Consider the following 13712-nt stretch of genomic DNA (forward strand, 5'->3'; position numbering starts at 1 on the left):
TATCCACTGTATCTGAGCTCTGACAGTGTGATTTATCTTAGCCCTAACTCCTCTCACCAGCCACTAAAAATACCTCAGGGTGCCTGTTTGCCTCCCAGCTCTTCTTACTCTCCTTTACAAATATCACACAGCTGAGTCCTGAGCATGATGGGATTGATGCGCTCATCCCTGCTCTCCAGACTCAGGCCAGATCTTTTTTTTTACAGGCGGTGCTTAAAAGTCCATAAAGTTGCTTGTGAACCGCTCACATAAATATACACACACCACTGCCTGTGCTCTTTAGACACAAAATAGGTCATATAATCTCTCAGAGCTGCGTTGGGCTTAACAGCTTCGGGTCCAGTTTTAGATTTCTGCCTCTGACATTTCAAAGGTCATCCCCCAGTGGATTTGATAAGAGTGGCCATTTGGTGTGTCTTTGGTGTGTTCTGGTCGGGTTGTGTTTGTGATTACTCTTTCATTGTGTTCTCTCTGAACTTAGCGGAGGGGCGACGGCGCTTTAGCGATATGAGAAGCGAATCTCTGCCAACAAACGGCTCCGTTTTTCCCTCTTACCTGTTTTCCTTCCGTCATCCTGACAGGGGTGAGATGGTGCCAGGCTCCCTGTCAGCAGTGTGAACAGTAGACATGCAAACAGCCCCACAGAAAGCACACAAACACAACCGTGAGCACATTGTAAATAAAGTGTCACACGGCTGGCTGTAAAAGATGAAGGGCAAATGAGAGGATCTGCATTGCAAATGAAACCGCTAAAACCTCCGCTCGGTGTTGTCCCTTTCATATTGAAAATGTGTTGTCATTTTAAGCGGGGCTCGATGGCCGGACTTGTTGCCGTGTTGTTTCTTTGGTTGACGCTGTTGTCGTTCTGTCCTGACCTGCCCTCATGTGAACAACTAAAATCACCTTTCCTGTCATTGTTTGTCATCCCTTCATTTTACACGTCTCCACACGTGCTTTTTGCAGACAAATAAAAAGCAGGATAAAGCCAGAAATCCCCCTCTTCTTTAAGTCCTGTGGTGGAGGCCTGTTTGCATGTGTTTGACTGACGGCTGCTGGCAGGCTGAGCTTTGGCTCAGGAAGAGACACAAAGGAAATGAAGTGGCGTACAACACGCAGGCAGACAGTGGTAATGAACGCAAGGGTCACATTAGCATCTGAAAAAGACTGAAATTACATTTGCAAATATGTTTTTTTGAGCTCAGCTGATGCCTAATTATCTAATTAGCTAAGTAGCTAATCAAGCTAATTAACTTACTAGCCTGCAATTTGAAGATAGGAAATGCACTTTTTCCTCAGCGGGATGCTCATCTGGTCGGTAGTTCAGCGGAAAAAACAACAACAAGATGCACATGAATGGAACAGAGAGGACATCAGAGGAGGAGAAGCTCATGTGTGTTGATTGGATGCAGAAAAACTGCTTTAAAGTCTGCACTGTACAGATTCTGTTGCCAATAATTCTACTTTGTGTGTGCTGTTGCCATCTTAGTGGATGGTGGCGGTGCATGTAGAAGTGTGCACAGAATGTTTGAGGAAAAGTTTGTTCACTAAGTTTAGTTTCAATCAATAATCCTGAGTGACCATCCTAATGCATGATGACTGAATCACCAGACAGAGATGTTTCCAATACACAGTAAGTAAGAGCAATAAAAGTGACTGGAAGGAAAGAATCCCCTTCTCTCAATACGTTAGATGAGTAAGTTGCTGTTAAACATGCAGGAACACTCACACATTCCTCACTGTATACTGTCAACAACAGTCATTTTATCCGTCCTTTCTTCCCACGTCTGTCCTGCTGCTCGACCAACAGCAGCTTCAATGTGTCCATTTGATCTCCATGTTGATCTCTGGGTCCTGGCTTCTTATTTATTCTTCTGGTTTTATGTTCTGGTGTACACAAAGAGCGACATGACGCTCTATAAAAGCATTACTGGACTCAAGCACCTAACTTATTTTTCACTTCTTCAGTTAACACAATAATGTGTAATACTTTTAGGACATTTTTTTTTTTACTTATTCTTGTATTTTTGGGAAATATTTTTCTACTTATGTTAATATTTTTAGGACAAATTTTTCTCCTTATGTATCGAATGGGAGCAACTGTAACTGAAGCAATTTCACCTCAGGGATGAATAAAGTATTTCTGATTCTGAATATGTTGAAATGTTTTTACAAAGGCAATTTATCCTTTGTGGACAATAAAGCATATCTTAACTGATCTCAACTCATCCCATAAACATGTATAATATCCATATTTAGTGAACATATTTGTGTGTTTATGGCAGACTGTGTGTGTGTGTGTGTGTGTGTGTGTGTGTGTCCTCCTCGGCCCGTGTCCAGGTGTGCAGACAGTCAGCAGACTGTCCTCCCTGTAGGTCATCACCTCCACGTTAGCAGCCAGAGCTCCAGCTTTCCGTTCCTGGTGTCGGTGACGGCTTTTATTTCCATCAACAGCCAAGCAGAAAGGCCTCTAATTGTATCAGTGATTCCAAAGTGCAGCAGAGAAAGGAACATTTTTCACTCTGCTTACAGCAGCAGGAGGGTAAACGATGAAATTAGATTATGCTATTGTGTTGTCAAGAGCAAAAAGAACATTTCGGAATGACTCCTCTCTTCCTGACGTTTGAACAATGCAGTCGCTTCGCCAAAATCTTGTCATCTCTCATTTCTTCACTTACACCACCTTTTCTCGTCTCTTTTGGCTTTGCTTTGTCTTCCCCTCTCCCTCTCTCTTGTCCTTATTTAACACAGAGGCTGGATGAAGAATTAAAAAATGAAAAATGAGACTGCAGTGAGAGCCACAGACATTATTCTTTCATGTTTGTCCAGAGAACATCCTCTACTTTCCCCGTTTTCCTCCAGATGTGTAAAGCGTACGGTGTCAGAAGCAGGTGTTGAACCACATTTCGTTGTATAGCATTTATCAGTCTCCATCAACAAAATGAACTGGGCATCAATCCTAAGAGGTGTCAACATTATTCTCTGTTTCAGTGCAAACTTGAGCCCTCACTGTGTGCGTTTATGCATTGTTGATGGTAAAAGATCAATCAATCAATCAATCAATCAATCAATCAAGATTTATTTATAGAGCACTTTTCAACACTCATGGTGACCAAAGTGCTTTCCAGTAAAAAAAAAAACATTAAAATAAGAAATAAAAGCAGATTAAAAGAAAGCAACGACAGAGCACATCAGGAAAATAAAATCTGATAAAACCAGATAAAAAAGATCAAATAGAATAAAATAAAATGTCACCACATTACTGCTACAATGTGAAAAGATGCTAACAAGTGGTTTTTGAAGCTTTAAAGGGTGTTGCCGTACAGCTGGGTGAGACGTAATGATTTCTGTTTAACTCTATGACTTCTCTCCTCTGGGTTGCAGGACCTCCTGGGTCTGGGCCAGAAGCTGCCATACAGATCCAAGAGATCCCTGCTGGTCCCTCCGATGATCGTTACTGAGAACCAGAGACCTCCGTTCCCCAGGATCATCGGCAAGGTAAGAAACAACCGTCCCATCATCCACTCAGCTGGACTTGATTTCCCAAACGCATTCATTCATTTGAAAATGGAAAAAGACTGTTTCATAACAAGATAATAAAATGAGTCAGATGTTTTGCCTTCAGAATGTTCACCCTGAAGAGAGAATCAGCCGGCATACAAACCAAACCATTAAATATGTGCATTCAACTTTCAAACTTTTTTCTGACCCTTTGGCCACTTTTGAATATTAAACTATGGTTTCATTTAGATGAAAAGACAAGGGCTTGGTGTTCCTTCTAATCTGTTACAGCTTCACAGACAGTTTATTGAGAAAGATAGAATTGATTGCTGTAGGAGGATAAAGAGAGAAATCTAACTGTTGGAGAAAATATTCTAAAACTAAATGCTGTGAGAACTTCTTGGTCTGAACTAATTTATTTTTTGCTTTGATTCATCTGGTGATAAAGTGTTTGCTTGTTTGTAAGAATTGCTGCGATATATAACAGGTTAAATGACAGCAAAGCTTTCATAAACTACAGAGCTGATGAGATATAAACAAGAAGAAGCAACAAATCAGCATCTTCATTTTTAGATAAGCTTCTTAGTTTAATGTTGAGGTTATTAACATTAAGTTATTAATAAGTGTTCATGTTTCAGGATAGACTATGATTTGTAGATTTTAAACCACACTGTTTTAATTCCATAGGAAAATGCTAAATGTAAAATCAGTGAACACTTGAAGTCAGCTCAGGAAGAGACGCTTTGAAATATGGGGACATTTTCCTCTCTTCTGTGATTTACATTTTTATCTCAGTTTATTTTCTAGTTTTTAATCAAATATTATGAGGATTAATTTGTTTTAAGATCTTTTTTTTGGTAATGAAAAGCGTGGCAAATACACACGCTCTTGTTTTAAATTAGCATCTCAGATATTGTGTGCAGCCAACTGCAGAATGAAATAAAACTTTCATGTTTTGGTTTGTTAGGGACTGCATAATTCAGACTGAGTAGGAAGTAGAAAAACTGAACAAACCAATAAGCTCTTTCTGTGTTGTACTAAAGGACCAGAGTGGAGACTATAGAGGGCTCAGTGGTAGAAAAAAGTATTCAGAATGATATTTTTGTTAGCATATAATTACTTGTAATCAGTGTGGTTTGTTGAGTTTAGAGCGAGTCCGTTGTGTTCATGTAGCGACTTGGTCCTCTTCTGCAGTTTGCTACCATGTTTTTACAGAATCCAACCGCTGGATCTACGGAGGCTTTTTGTGCTGCTTTCAGTCTGCTACCTCACTGCTAGACGCCTCCAAATCCAACACACCGCTCCTTCACACTCTGACAAGGGAAAAACTAATTGCATTAATTACTAGCACCACTCGTTGACACCCAGTTCAAGTCTTGAATGATCTCAAGTTTTCAGCTGTCATTGGGAGTCCCAGTGGAGACTGAAAGCAGTATGACCAAACACTAGAGATGATGTCAAAGCATGCTGCTGTATAACAATGGAATAATTAGCTCATTTCAGTTTATTGTTTCATTACTGATGGAGGGATTTTATTTTCCCAGCTTGAGTCTTGTTGAAAACATTAAAAATGGCCTGACAGATCTCATTATTAATGTGGGAGACGTACTTACATCCTGGGAACTTCTTAAGTTTCTCTTCCATTCATGCCCCCCTTCGATAAAAATCTGTCTTTTTTTCTTACCTTTTCTTCATGTCAGTTTGGTGCTTTTTTACATGCTGGAAGACAGATCATGAGCAAAATAAGCAATCGGTGCATGGATTTGCAGTGACGGTCACAAAAACACAGCTTCAGCCTGCAGCGGTTAGATATGGAGTCACCGTCAGGAACCTGCAGGGTTGGGCTTTCTGTAGCGCTATTGTTCTTCAGAATCAGTTTCCAGGTCCAACACGTACTGATTACTGTAGTAATACAACTTGTCATTGCATATCATGGTGTAGTTTTAGTGTTTTCAGCAGAGTTGTTGGTGAGCTCCACCTTTAACGAGGATGAATGGAGACAGAGGCAGGACTTCTTAGATCTGTATATTTTAGTGGTAGTAAAATCACACTGCAGCTATTTTAGTGCAGCAAGGGATTATTCGCATGAAAAAAAAACCTTCTGAGTCTGTAGCTTTGATGCACAGAGATTAGTTTTTAGAGGTGAAACCCTGAGCAGAGAAGAACTTCAGCTGTCTTTGTCATAAGTGGTCTGAGCAGCAGGTAAATCGCTTCACCTGAATCCTGTCGGATCAGATGGTCAGCAAGAAGCCGTATATCCCGGCTCCAGCGCAGGGTTCTACAATTATCTCCCCCCATCCTGCAAAGCTTTGATGAATCTTTGCATGTCAGTCAGCTTTGTTCTCGATAAGGCCGGGCACTGACAGATCATCCACATCTCTGGCTGCCCGCTGAGACGAACATAAAAAGATATCCCATACTGAGCTCTGCACATAATAGATAATTGTACCCTGGAGAGCATGACCACAGCCTGGGCCTCCAGCTCATACTAATACTGTACTCAGTATGGTCCCTGTAAAGCAGGGGTGTCCAACATGAGGCCCGTGGGCCAACAGTGGTCCTCCACAGGGTCCAATCCGGCCCTCAAAGTGGAAAAATTACAGAGAAGACATTAACTGCAGATTGTAAATTAGTAAAACTATCCATCCATCCTCTATACACCGCTTTATCCTCACTAGGGTCATGGGGGGTGCTGGAGTCTATCCCAGCTGACTCGGGTGAAGGTAGGGGACACCCTGGACAGGTCACCAGTCTGTCACAGGGCTACATATATAGACACACAATCACACTCACATTCACACCTACGGACAATTTAGAGTAACCAATTAACCTCAGCATGTTTTTGGACTGTGGGAGGAAGCCGGAGTACCCGGAGAAAACCCACGCATGCACAGGGAGAACATGCAAACTCCATGCAGAAAGATCCCAGGCCCAGGCCGGGATTTGAACCGGGGGTCTTCTTGCTGCAAGGTGACAGTGCTAACCACTACTCCACTGAGCAGCCCTTTAAAGAACCAGTTCACCCAAATTAATATTGAAAAAAAGTGCTTCTAAAATAAAACAAAACATGAGTGTGCCAGTGCAGCTTTTGCCGTTTAATGTCCTGCTGCAAATACACATAAGGTATAATTTCAGCAAGTACATTTTATTTTTGAAAAGCCAGCATGTTTAATGACCTCTTTGGGCTTTTATTTTGAAAGTGTATCAATCAGCCAATCAGCTGTGAGTCTCTGGCTGGTTGCCGTGAGCCGAGAGAGAAGCAGATCAAGATCCCAGGCCCAGGCCGGGATTTGAACCGGGGGTCTTCTTGCTGCAAGGCGACAGTGCTAACCACTACGGCCCTGTGCAGCCATCGTAAAACTATAAATATAAAATGATTTCTTTTGTCATTTTGTGTCTCTTTTTTGTAATATTTTGTCTTGTTTATGTCATTTTTTGTCATTTGTCTTATGTTTTTTAATTTTGTTGCTCGTTTTTGTCATTTTGTATTTTTTTGTCTCACTTGTGTTGTTAGTCTATTTTTTGTTGTTTTGTTCCTCACTTTTTTCATTTTTGTCTTGTTTGTGTCGTTTGTCCATTTTTTGTCACTTTAACTTTTTTGTCTAATTTTTTGTCTCGTTTTTGTTTTGTTTCATGTCATTTGTCACCTTTTTTGTCATTTTGTCTCTTGCTTTTGCCATTTTGTGTCTCATTTTTGTAATATCTTGTCTTGTTTGTCATTTTTTGTCATTTGTCTCATGTTTTTGTCATATTGTTTCTCGTTTTTGTCGTTTTGTGTTTCCTTTTTGTTTTGCTTGTGTTTTTTGTCTTGTTTTTGTCATTTTGTGTTTTTTTTGTCTCACTTGTGTTGTTAGTCTATTTTTTGTTGTTTTGTTTCTTGCTTTTGTCATTTTTTGTTTTGTTTATGTCATTTGTCTATTTTTTGTCACTTTAACTTTTTTGTCTAATTTTTTGTCTCTTGTTTTTTGTGTCATCTGTGGCATTTTTTGTCATTTGTTTGTTGCTCTTGTTGTTTTGTGTCTCACTTTTGTAATATTTTGTCTTGTGTTTGTTGTTTTTTTGTCTTTTTTGTCATTTTGTTTGTTGCTTTTGTTGTTTTGTGTCTCACGTTTGTAATATTTTGTCTTATTTTTGATGTTTTTTGTCATTTTTTGTCATTTTGTTTGTTGCTTTTGTTGTTTTGTTTGTTGCTTTTGTCGTTTTGTGTCTCACTTTTGTAATATTTTGTCTTGTGTTTGTTGTTTTTTGTCTTTTTTTGTCTGACTGTTGCTTCTTTGCACAAAAACAAAGGAAAAAATGGAGTTGTCATTATCGATTATCATGTCCTGATTTTACTGCTGTGGCCCACCTGACATCAAACTGGACTGAATATGGAACCTGAACTGAAATGAGTTGACTCCCCTGGACAGCCAGTGGAGGGCCTGGATGTAGTAGGACGGTAGAGAGGGATGGTGCTGCATGTGTGGAGCCCTTAGGGGATATTCTGAGGACGCCGTGATGCAAATTTCTTGCTTTGGAGGGGAATGGGAATCAGCAGATTAGTTTGGGTCCATAATAATTTCTTGTGCATGCAGTGGACCATCCCTCCTCTCCACCTCCTCACTCAGGGTTTGCATGAGGAGACAGGTTAATGTGGGCTATTTTACCCAACAGGAGCTATATGGTGACCACTTGGCCAAATTGATTTTCCACACCAATAGCTTCCCCTCTTCCTATACAACCTACCGTTTCCATACGGCAGCCTTTCATTTCTAATGCCGCCTCCTTCTCTCCGGGAGATAAGCTGGTGGGAAGCAGAGGGGAGAGTTGAGATTACGAGGGCTCCGGTTTGACATGTATGATCGTGTGCACATGTGTGGGAGTGCTGAGGGTGGTTTGGCTGTCAGCAGGGCTCACAGGGGAAGGGGAAGAACCTTGTTGTTTGTGTCACATCTCCAGCTAGCTGTGGAATTGTTTTGATACAGAGGTCTCTCTCCGGCCCTCCCCTGGAGGCCCATAAACAGCTCACAACATCTCACACAGCAGCTGGAGCGATCAAAGCGATACGCCTAAATGGTCCTCGTAGCACACGCCACTTCAGTCGCCGCTGGTAGGACCATTCTTCAGAGTACTCAAGTACTCAGGAAGATAAATCAGTCATAGCTCAAGTAGCTTAAATGTTTATTCCCAGAGCTTTTAAGTTTTTCTTTCTTTCTTTTTTGCTTCTGTCTGGAATTAAGTGTGACTTGGGCGTTATCCTCACTGGGTGATAAAAGGCCTCCTGCTGGGAAGAACCATCCATCCACCACTGTGACATGGATTTACCAGCATTTACTGTAGCACCGAGCTAAATATTTAGTCATGTTTCCTATGCTGGACACTAGGGATCAATCAGTGTGGGTTTTCCAGGGCCAATTCTGATCATTGGTGCTGAAGAAAGGTCGATAACTGACATGTGGATGTAAAACAGCATGTGATAGCAGAGAACCTGGTATTCATAACTTGACTTCTTCATCAATACTTCTGACTGTAACTGAACATATAAAATAGAAGTGAATAAATTAGGATGCTCTTCTTTATGTAAGATTGATCAGCTAGCTGTTAGCATAGCATTGTTTCCTGCTTGGTGGTTTCTGTTTCTTGTTCAGTTTTTGCTGCTTGAGAGACATTTCTTAAACCACTGAGTCCTGACAGGTGCAGTAGCATATTTAATTGATCAATAATCAGTCAACAAAAACACCGATAATCTGAAAAATGTCAAATGTTACCACGGTAACCATCCAGGCCGCTAATCGATCTGTCCCTACAGGACACTGGAATGATTCTTTTACGAGAGAGAAAAAGCTATAGTGTTACTTAATGCACAAAATGCTAATTTAAAACTAGATTTAGTATAAGTTTATCATTTTAAACGGACACTTCTTTGATGTTGAAAAGCAAATCCACCACATGGTTCAGATTTAGCAGAGTCTGACCTGGTCAGGTCTTCTTTGTAAAACTCCAGTGAAAGATAACAGGTATCATAAAGGTGGTTATCAGCTTTCTTTGTTTACTCACACTTTCTGCTTCAAACTCTGTACATATTTGCATTAAAGATGCTGTTTAGGGCATCATATGACACTTCTTCTGCACAGAATAAAACAGTCATGTGACACCTACTTCAGTCAACAGGTTGTTAGAACAGAGAGAGAAAAAATATGAGGGTGAAAAATGCTGCCGCTGCAAATGATGCAAGAGCGTAATGTTAGTAGAGAAAGTGTATTATTATATTTATTTTTCCCATCAATGCAGCCGTTTATTTCTAACATCAAAGCTAAACTCCATATGTTTAAACACATTTAGGGCTGACGCTGTCCCATAATGCAGGATGTAAATTAATTTTGGGCCAAATGAAAATAATGCTTTTGATTCTGGTTGAATATTGTCTGTAATAAATACCAGTAGAATAATCCATGTTCTGTCAGCTGCAGTAGCAGCAGTGTGAACAGACCTGACAGCTAATCAGGACCAAACATGAAATCATCTTTGCATTCCGCATCACCAGCTACATACAGGTTACCATGGCAACACAATGCACACGGTGGTACTGTAACTACAGCTCTTCATGCAGTACATTTAGTAAAGTACAGATGTACCATATTCTACATTATTATTCTAAAATGATTTGGTTAAAGGGAGAAACTTCTTCCAGTTGATTTAAATCCAAACCTCTGAACAGAACATAATTCAGGTTACCATGGTGACTGGCAGGTAAAACGAGGCCCACCTTTGTGACACTGAAATCAGACTCAGCGTACCTCGTTAATAATTTTCCCCATAATGTTTCAAACTGCGGTTCTCCTAATGTCATGAAAACTGGCTATCTTATGAAATCTAGTGAATCAGGGTTGATGACGAAACAAAACGACCCGAAAACTGCACTCTGTAACACCAGATGAATAGAATCAGTACAAACCTTTAAAAGATGGCATCAACTTCACCACTGTTAAACCAGTCACAAGCTGAAACCATTTCCACTTTAGTTTCATTTCTGTGGCAACTTGAAACCTGGAGGATCCATTTGAACCGACCTTTATGTGGTTTCTGACAACGAGCGAGCTGCAGACACAGACGGTGGTCGAGAGAGAAAAGGTAAAGCATCAGCCGATTGCAAGAGGTCAAAAAATAAAAACCATACCAATAACCTACCAGTGCAAGTCTGAAGCAGCCAAAAACAGAGCAGCTCAGGTCACATGTTGTCAAAAGTGGAGGATCTAGAACAACATCTGGAACATTTTTTATTAAATGCTGACATACCTACCAATCATAAAGTTTGTTTCTTACGGATATGAGTGCAAAATGTTCCTCTTCATGAATCAGAAAGGCAACAATTTACATGAAGAGTTAACGTAAAGGACATTTAGCAGGTTGTAGAGCAAATTCCTTATTAAATCAAGATTCAGAGAAATGTAAATGACAGCATTTGGTTGTGGTTTGGTTTAGTTTAAGTGAACTGTAATCCACCTGTTGCTGTTTCTATGGATGAATAGATCAGAATCAGAAAGCTTGAAGTTCCTCCTCTTAGTGATAGAACAGATTAAGCAGGTTGTAGGTGTTATGTATGTCCTGTGCATCTTTACTAATACCTGAGGATTCAGATAACTTCATTTAAGTGAACTTTAACCCACCAGATCAGACCTGAGTTGCTGCTTAGCTCAGTAATATGTGCTTTAAATATCTCCTCTTAGTGAGGAGGTAAAGGGTTCAAACCCTCAAAGCCTGCAGAGACTCCCCAGGTCTCTCCATGCCTACGTACACCCGTTCTGGTACAAGCTCCAAAAAGATGCTGCTAGATTATTTCTGAATGTTTTAATTGCTCATCGGTGTGAGAAGTTGTGTGTGACTGAGTGCTGACCTGTTAGCCGACTGGTGGATGCTTGGATCGGCTCCAACCACCTGCACTCCGCCTCAGAAGAAGTCATTACAGAAAAAGGAGGGATATTTTGTAAGAATCTGAGGTCCTAACTGAAAACTGGGCCTGACGCAAAACTGATTTCACGTCCATTAAGGCAAACTTGCCGATTCCCACAAGAAGAAGTGCAAATTCTTGATCGGAACAACAAAACGCAGCGAGAGGAGCTTCATTAAATAACAAACAAAAGCCTCAGATGTGTCAACATGAAGTCTCAAACATTTCAATCTGTAAAGCCATCTTCAGTGTCTGCACTGTGGCAGAGCTGTCAGTTATTCAGCCTGTGTTTATTCTGCCTTACCTCAGGGTCCAGCTCACACATCAACACAGCACGTCTGACTTGACATGACAGCTCCAATAAAGTTGTGTTTGTTGGAGGAATGAGGTCCTTTCTGGTTGCAGCTTCAGCTAATACAGTAAGAACAGACGTGTTTTAGTGCCATGTGCGTCCTGATCGGCTCTGGCTGTCAGTCTGGATGCTGTTTTCTTGCTCTCTGTCTGGCATCAGCTTTTACATGTCTTTTTTTTAGGTTTTTTAACTCCATCACTTTATTATTTCACCAGTTCCATCTGAGCTTTGGAGCAGGAAGTGGATGTGGTGAGATAATGTTCCATCATTAGGAAAGCACGCCGCCCGCAGGCCTCGTCATTTAGCCTAATTGATTCTCCTAATTGTTTCAGGAAGGCCAGAAAGTTCCTGCCTTATTTCCCCTCCTCCCTGTCCGTCTTTCGAGCGCGTTAATCACGACCGTTTGTGGCGGATGTTCGCCAGCGGTGAGTTCAAACTGCTAACTCCACTTCATGCCCAGACCTCCACGGCAGATGTGAAATCCATTTTGATTAGAGAAAAAAAAAAAAACGAGGAGAGGCAATGAAAAACAGATTTGTCGTGTCTGAACTGCCCAAGAGATGCTGTCCTTGTGTGAGCTTAAGCAGGACTAAGTGATTGCTCATCCGGCTTCCTGAGAATGCTAAAGAATGCTAAAGGATGCTAAAGAATGCTAAAGGATGCTAAAGAATGCTAAAGGATGCTAAAGAATGCTAACACGCTCACCCGGAGTCCTTCTAATAGCTGCTGGCATTAAAGTCAAACTTCCTATTCGTATTCACTTTCTTCCACTACATCCTTTTTTGTGATTTTAAAGGGGATCTTATATTTTTAAGGTTAAATGGTCTTTGATAAAAATCTGCTTTCATTATTCATCAGTTTTCTCAGATAGCCATTGTCTGTGGTTGCATGAATAAAATATTGCTCGGTCACAACAATGGAAAAATTACTTATAGATGTGCCAAGGACGACCTGCGCTGTGTGAACCCAAGCCGCTTTTCAACAGCAGAATTTCCCAGTCGACCCTCTTAACATCGTCTCCATGCTTAATAACACCCTCGTCTTTCTGTTTCTTGTCTCCAACAAGGGTTCTTCCCCCTTCCCCGCCCCTGATTGTTTCCTCTGTTGGGTTTGTTGTGATTGGCTGGGGACGCGGTGGCTGACGGGTAGTGATTAGCCCCCCCGACTAACCAATCAAAGTATTTAATTAGCTCCATTGTTTTCCCGTCGTCCGTGTGTCAGGGACTCTGGCCGTCCGTGTCTTCACTGGCGTCCACCTCGCCGTGTCCCTCTCATTAGCAGGCTGGAAGAACAATCAGGCAGAGCGCTGGTCCAAACCTGGCACACACACACACACACACACACACACACACACACACACACACACACACACACACACACACACACACACACACTGGACGGGTCCCAGGAGTCCTTTTATGGTCAGTGATTGTCATTCGCAGCTCATTGTATGACCTTGATAGGGATGAGAGAAGCACCGCTGAGGGATGCTGCTGCATGCTCTCACTCTGGAGATGAAACCCTCCCCTCATCCCCTCATCCCCTCATCCCCTCTCAAAAAGCCCAAGGACATGGGGAGTGTCTTTCCACAGCATTTCCATGATACTCATTTGTGATGTTGTCTTTGGATCAGCTTTACATTTTCTTTGGCACGCTTTGCTTCGAAAGAAGAAAACAGAAGTTACATAAGTTTTTCGCCTGGATGTCTGTGCACATATTTGCGCGTACCTTTCATGCTTCTTCATTTCTTGCCCTCCTGACAGCTCGATGAGAGCGCCGACAGCGGGAGGCGTTACCAAGGTTCTAACACACACAGACTGGCAGCGCACAAACACACCGGCTCTGTTTGCTGAACCGTTGTTTGGGCGCTCGTTGTCTTTGTGCTCTGAGGTGTTTGGTGTTGTCGAGCGACGCCACACCTCCTGTCATCCTCCC

General features: G+C 41.5%; 1 protein-coding gene across 1 annotated transcript in view; it reads left to right on the forward strand.

The window, feature by feature from the left end:
• Positions 1 to 13712, forward strand: part of cdh13 (cadherin 13, H-cadherin (heart)) — a 289988-nt gene that overhangs the window by 57412 nt on the left and 218864 nt on the right. The window contains 1 exon segment of the mRNA XM_051952057.1: positions 3382 to 3495. Within this exon segment, the coding sequence (XP_051808017.1) occupies positions 3382 to 3495 (114 nt within the window).

This window comes from Acanthochromis polyacanthus, chromosome 8 (assembly GCF_021347895.1).
Source record: "Acanthochromis polyacanthus isolate Apoly-LR-REF ecotype Palm Island chromosome 8, KAUST_Apoly_ChrSc, whole genome shotgun sequence".
In the NCBI taxonomy this organism is placed as follows: Eukaryota; Metazoa; Chordata; class Actinopteri; family Pomacentridae; genus Acanthochromis; species Acanthochromis polyacanthus.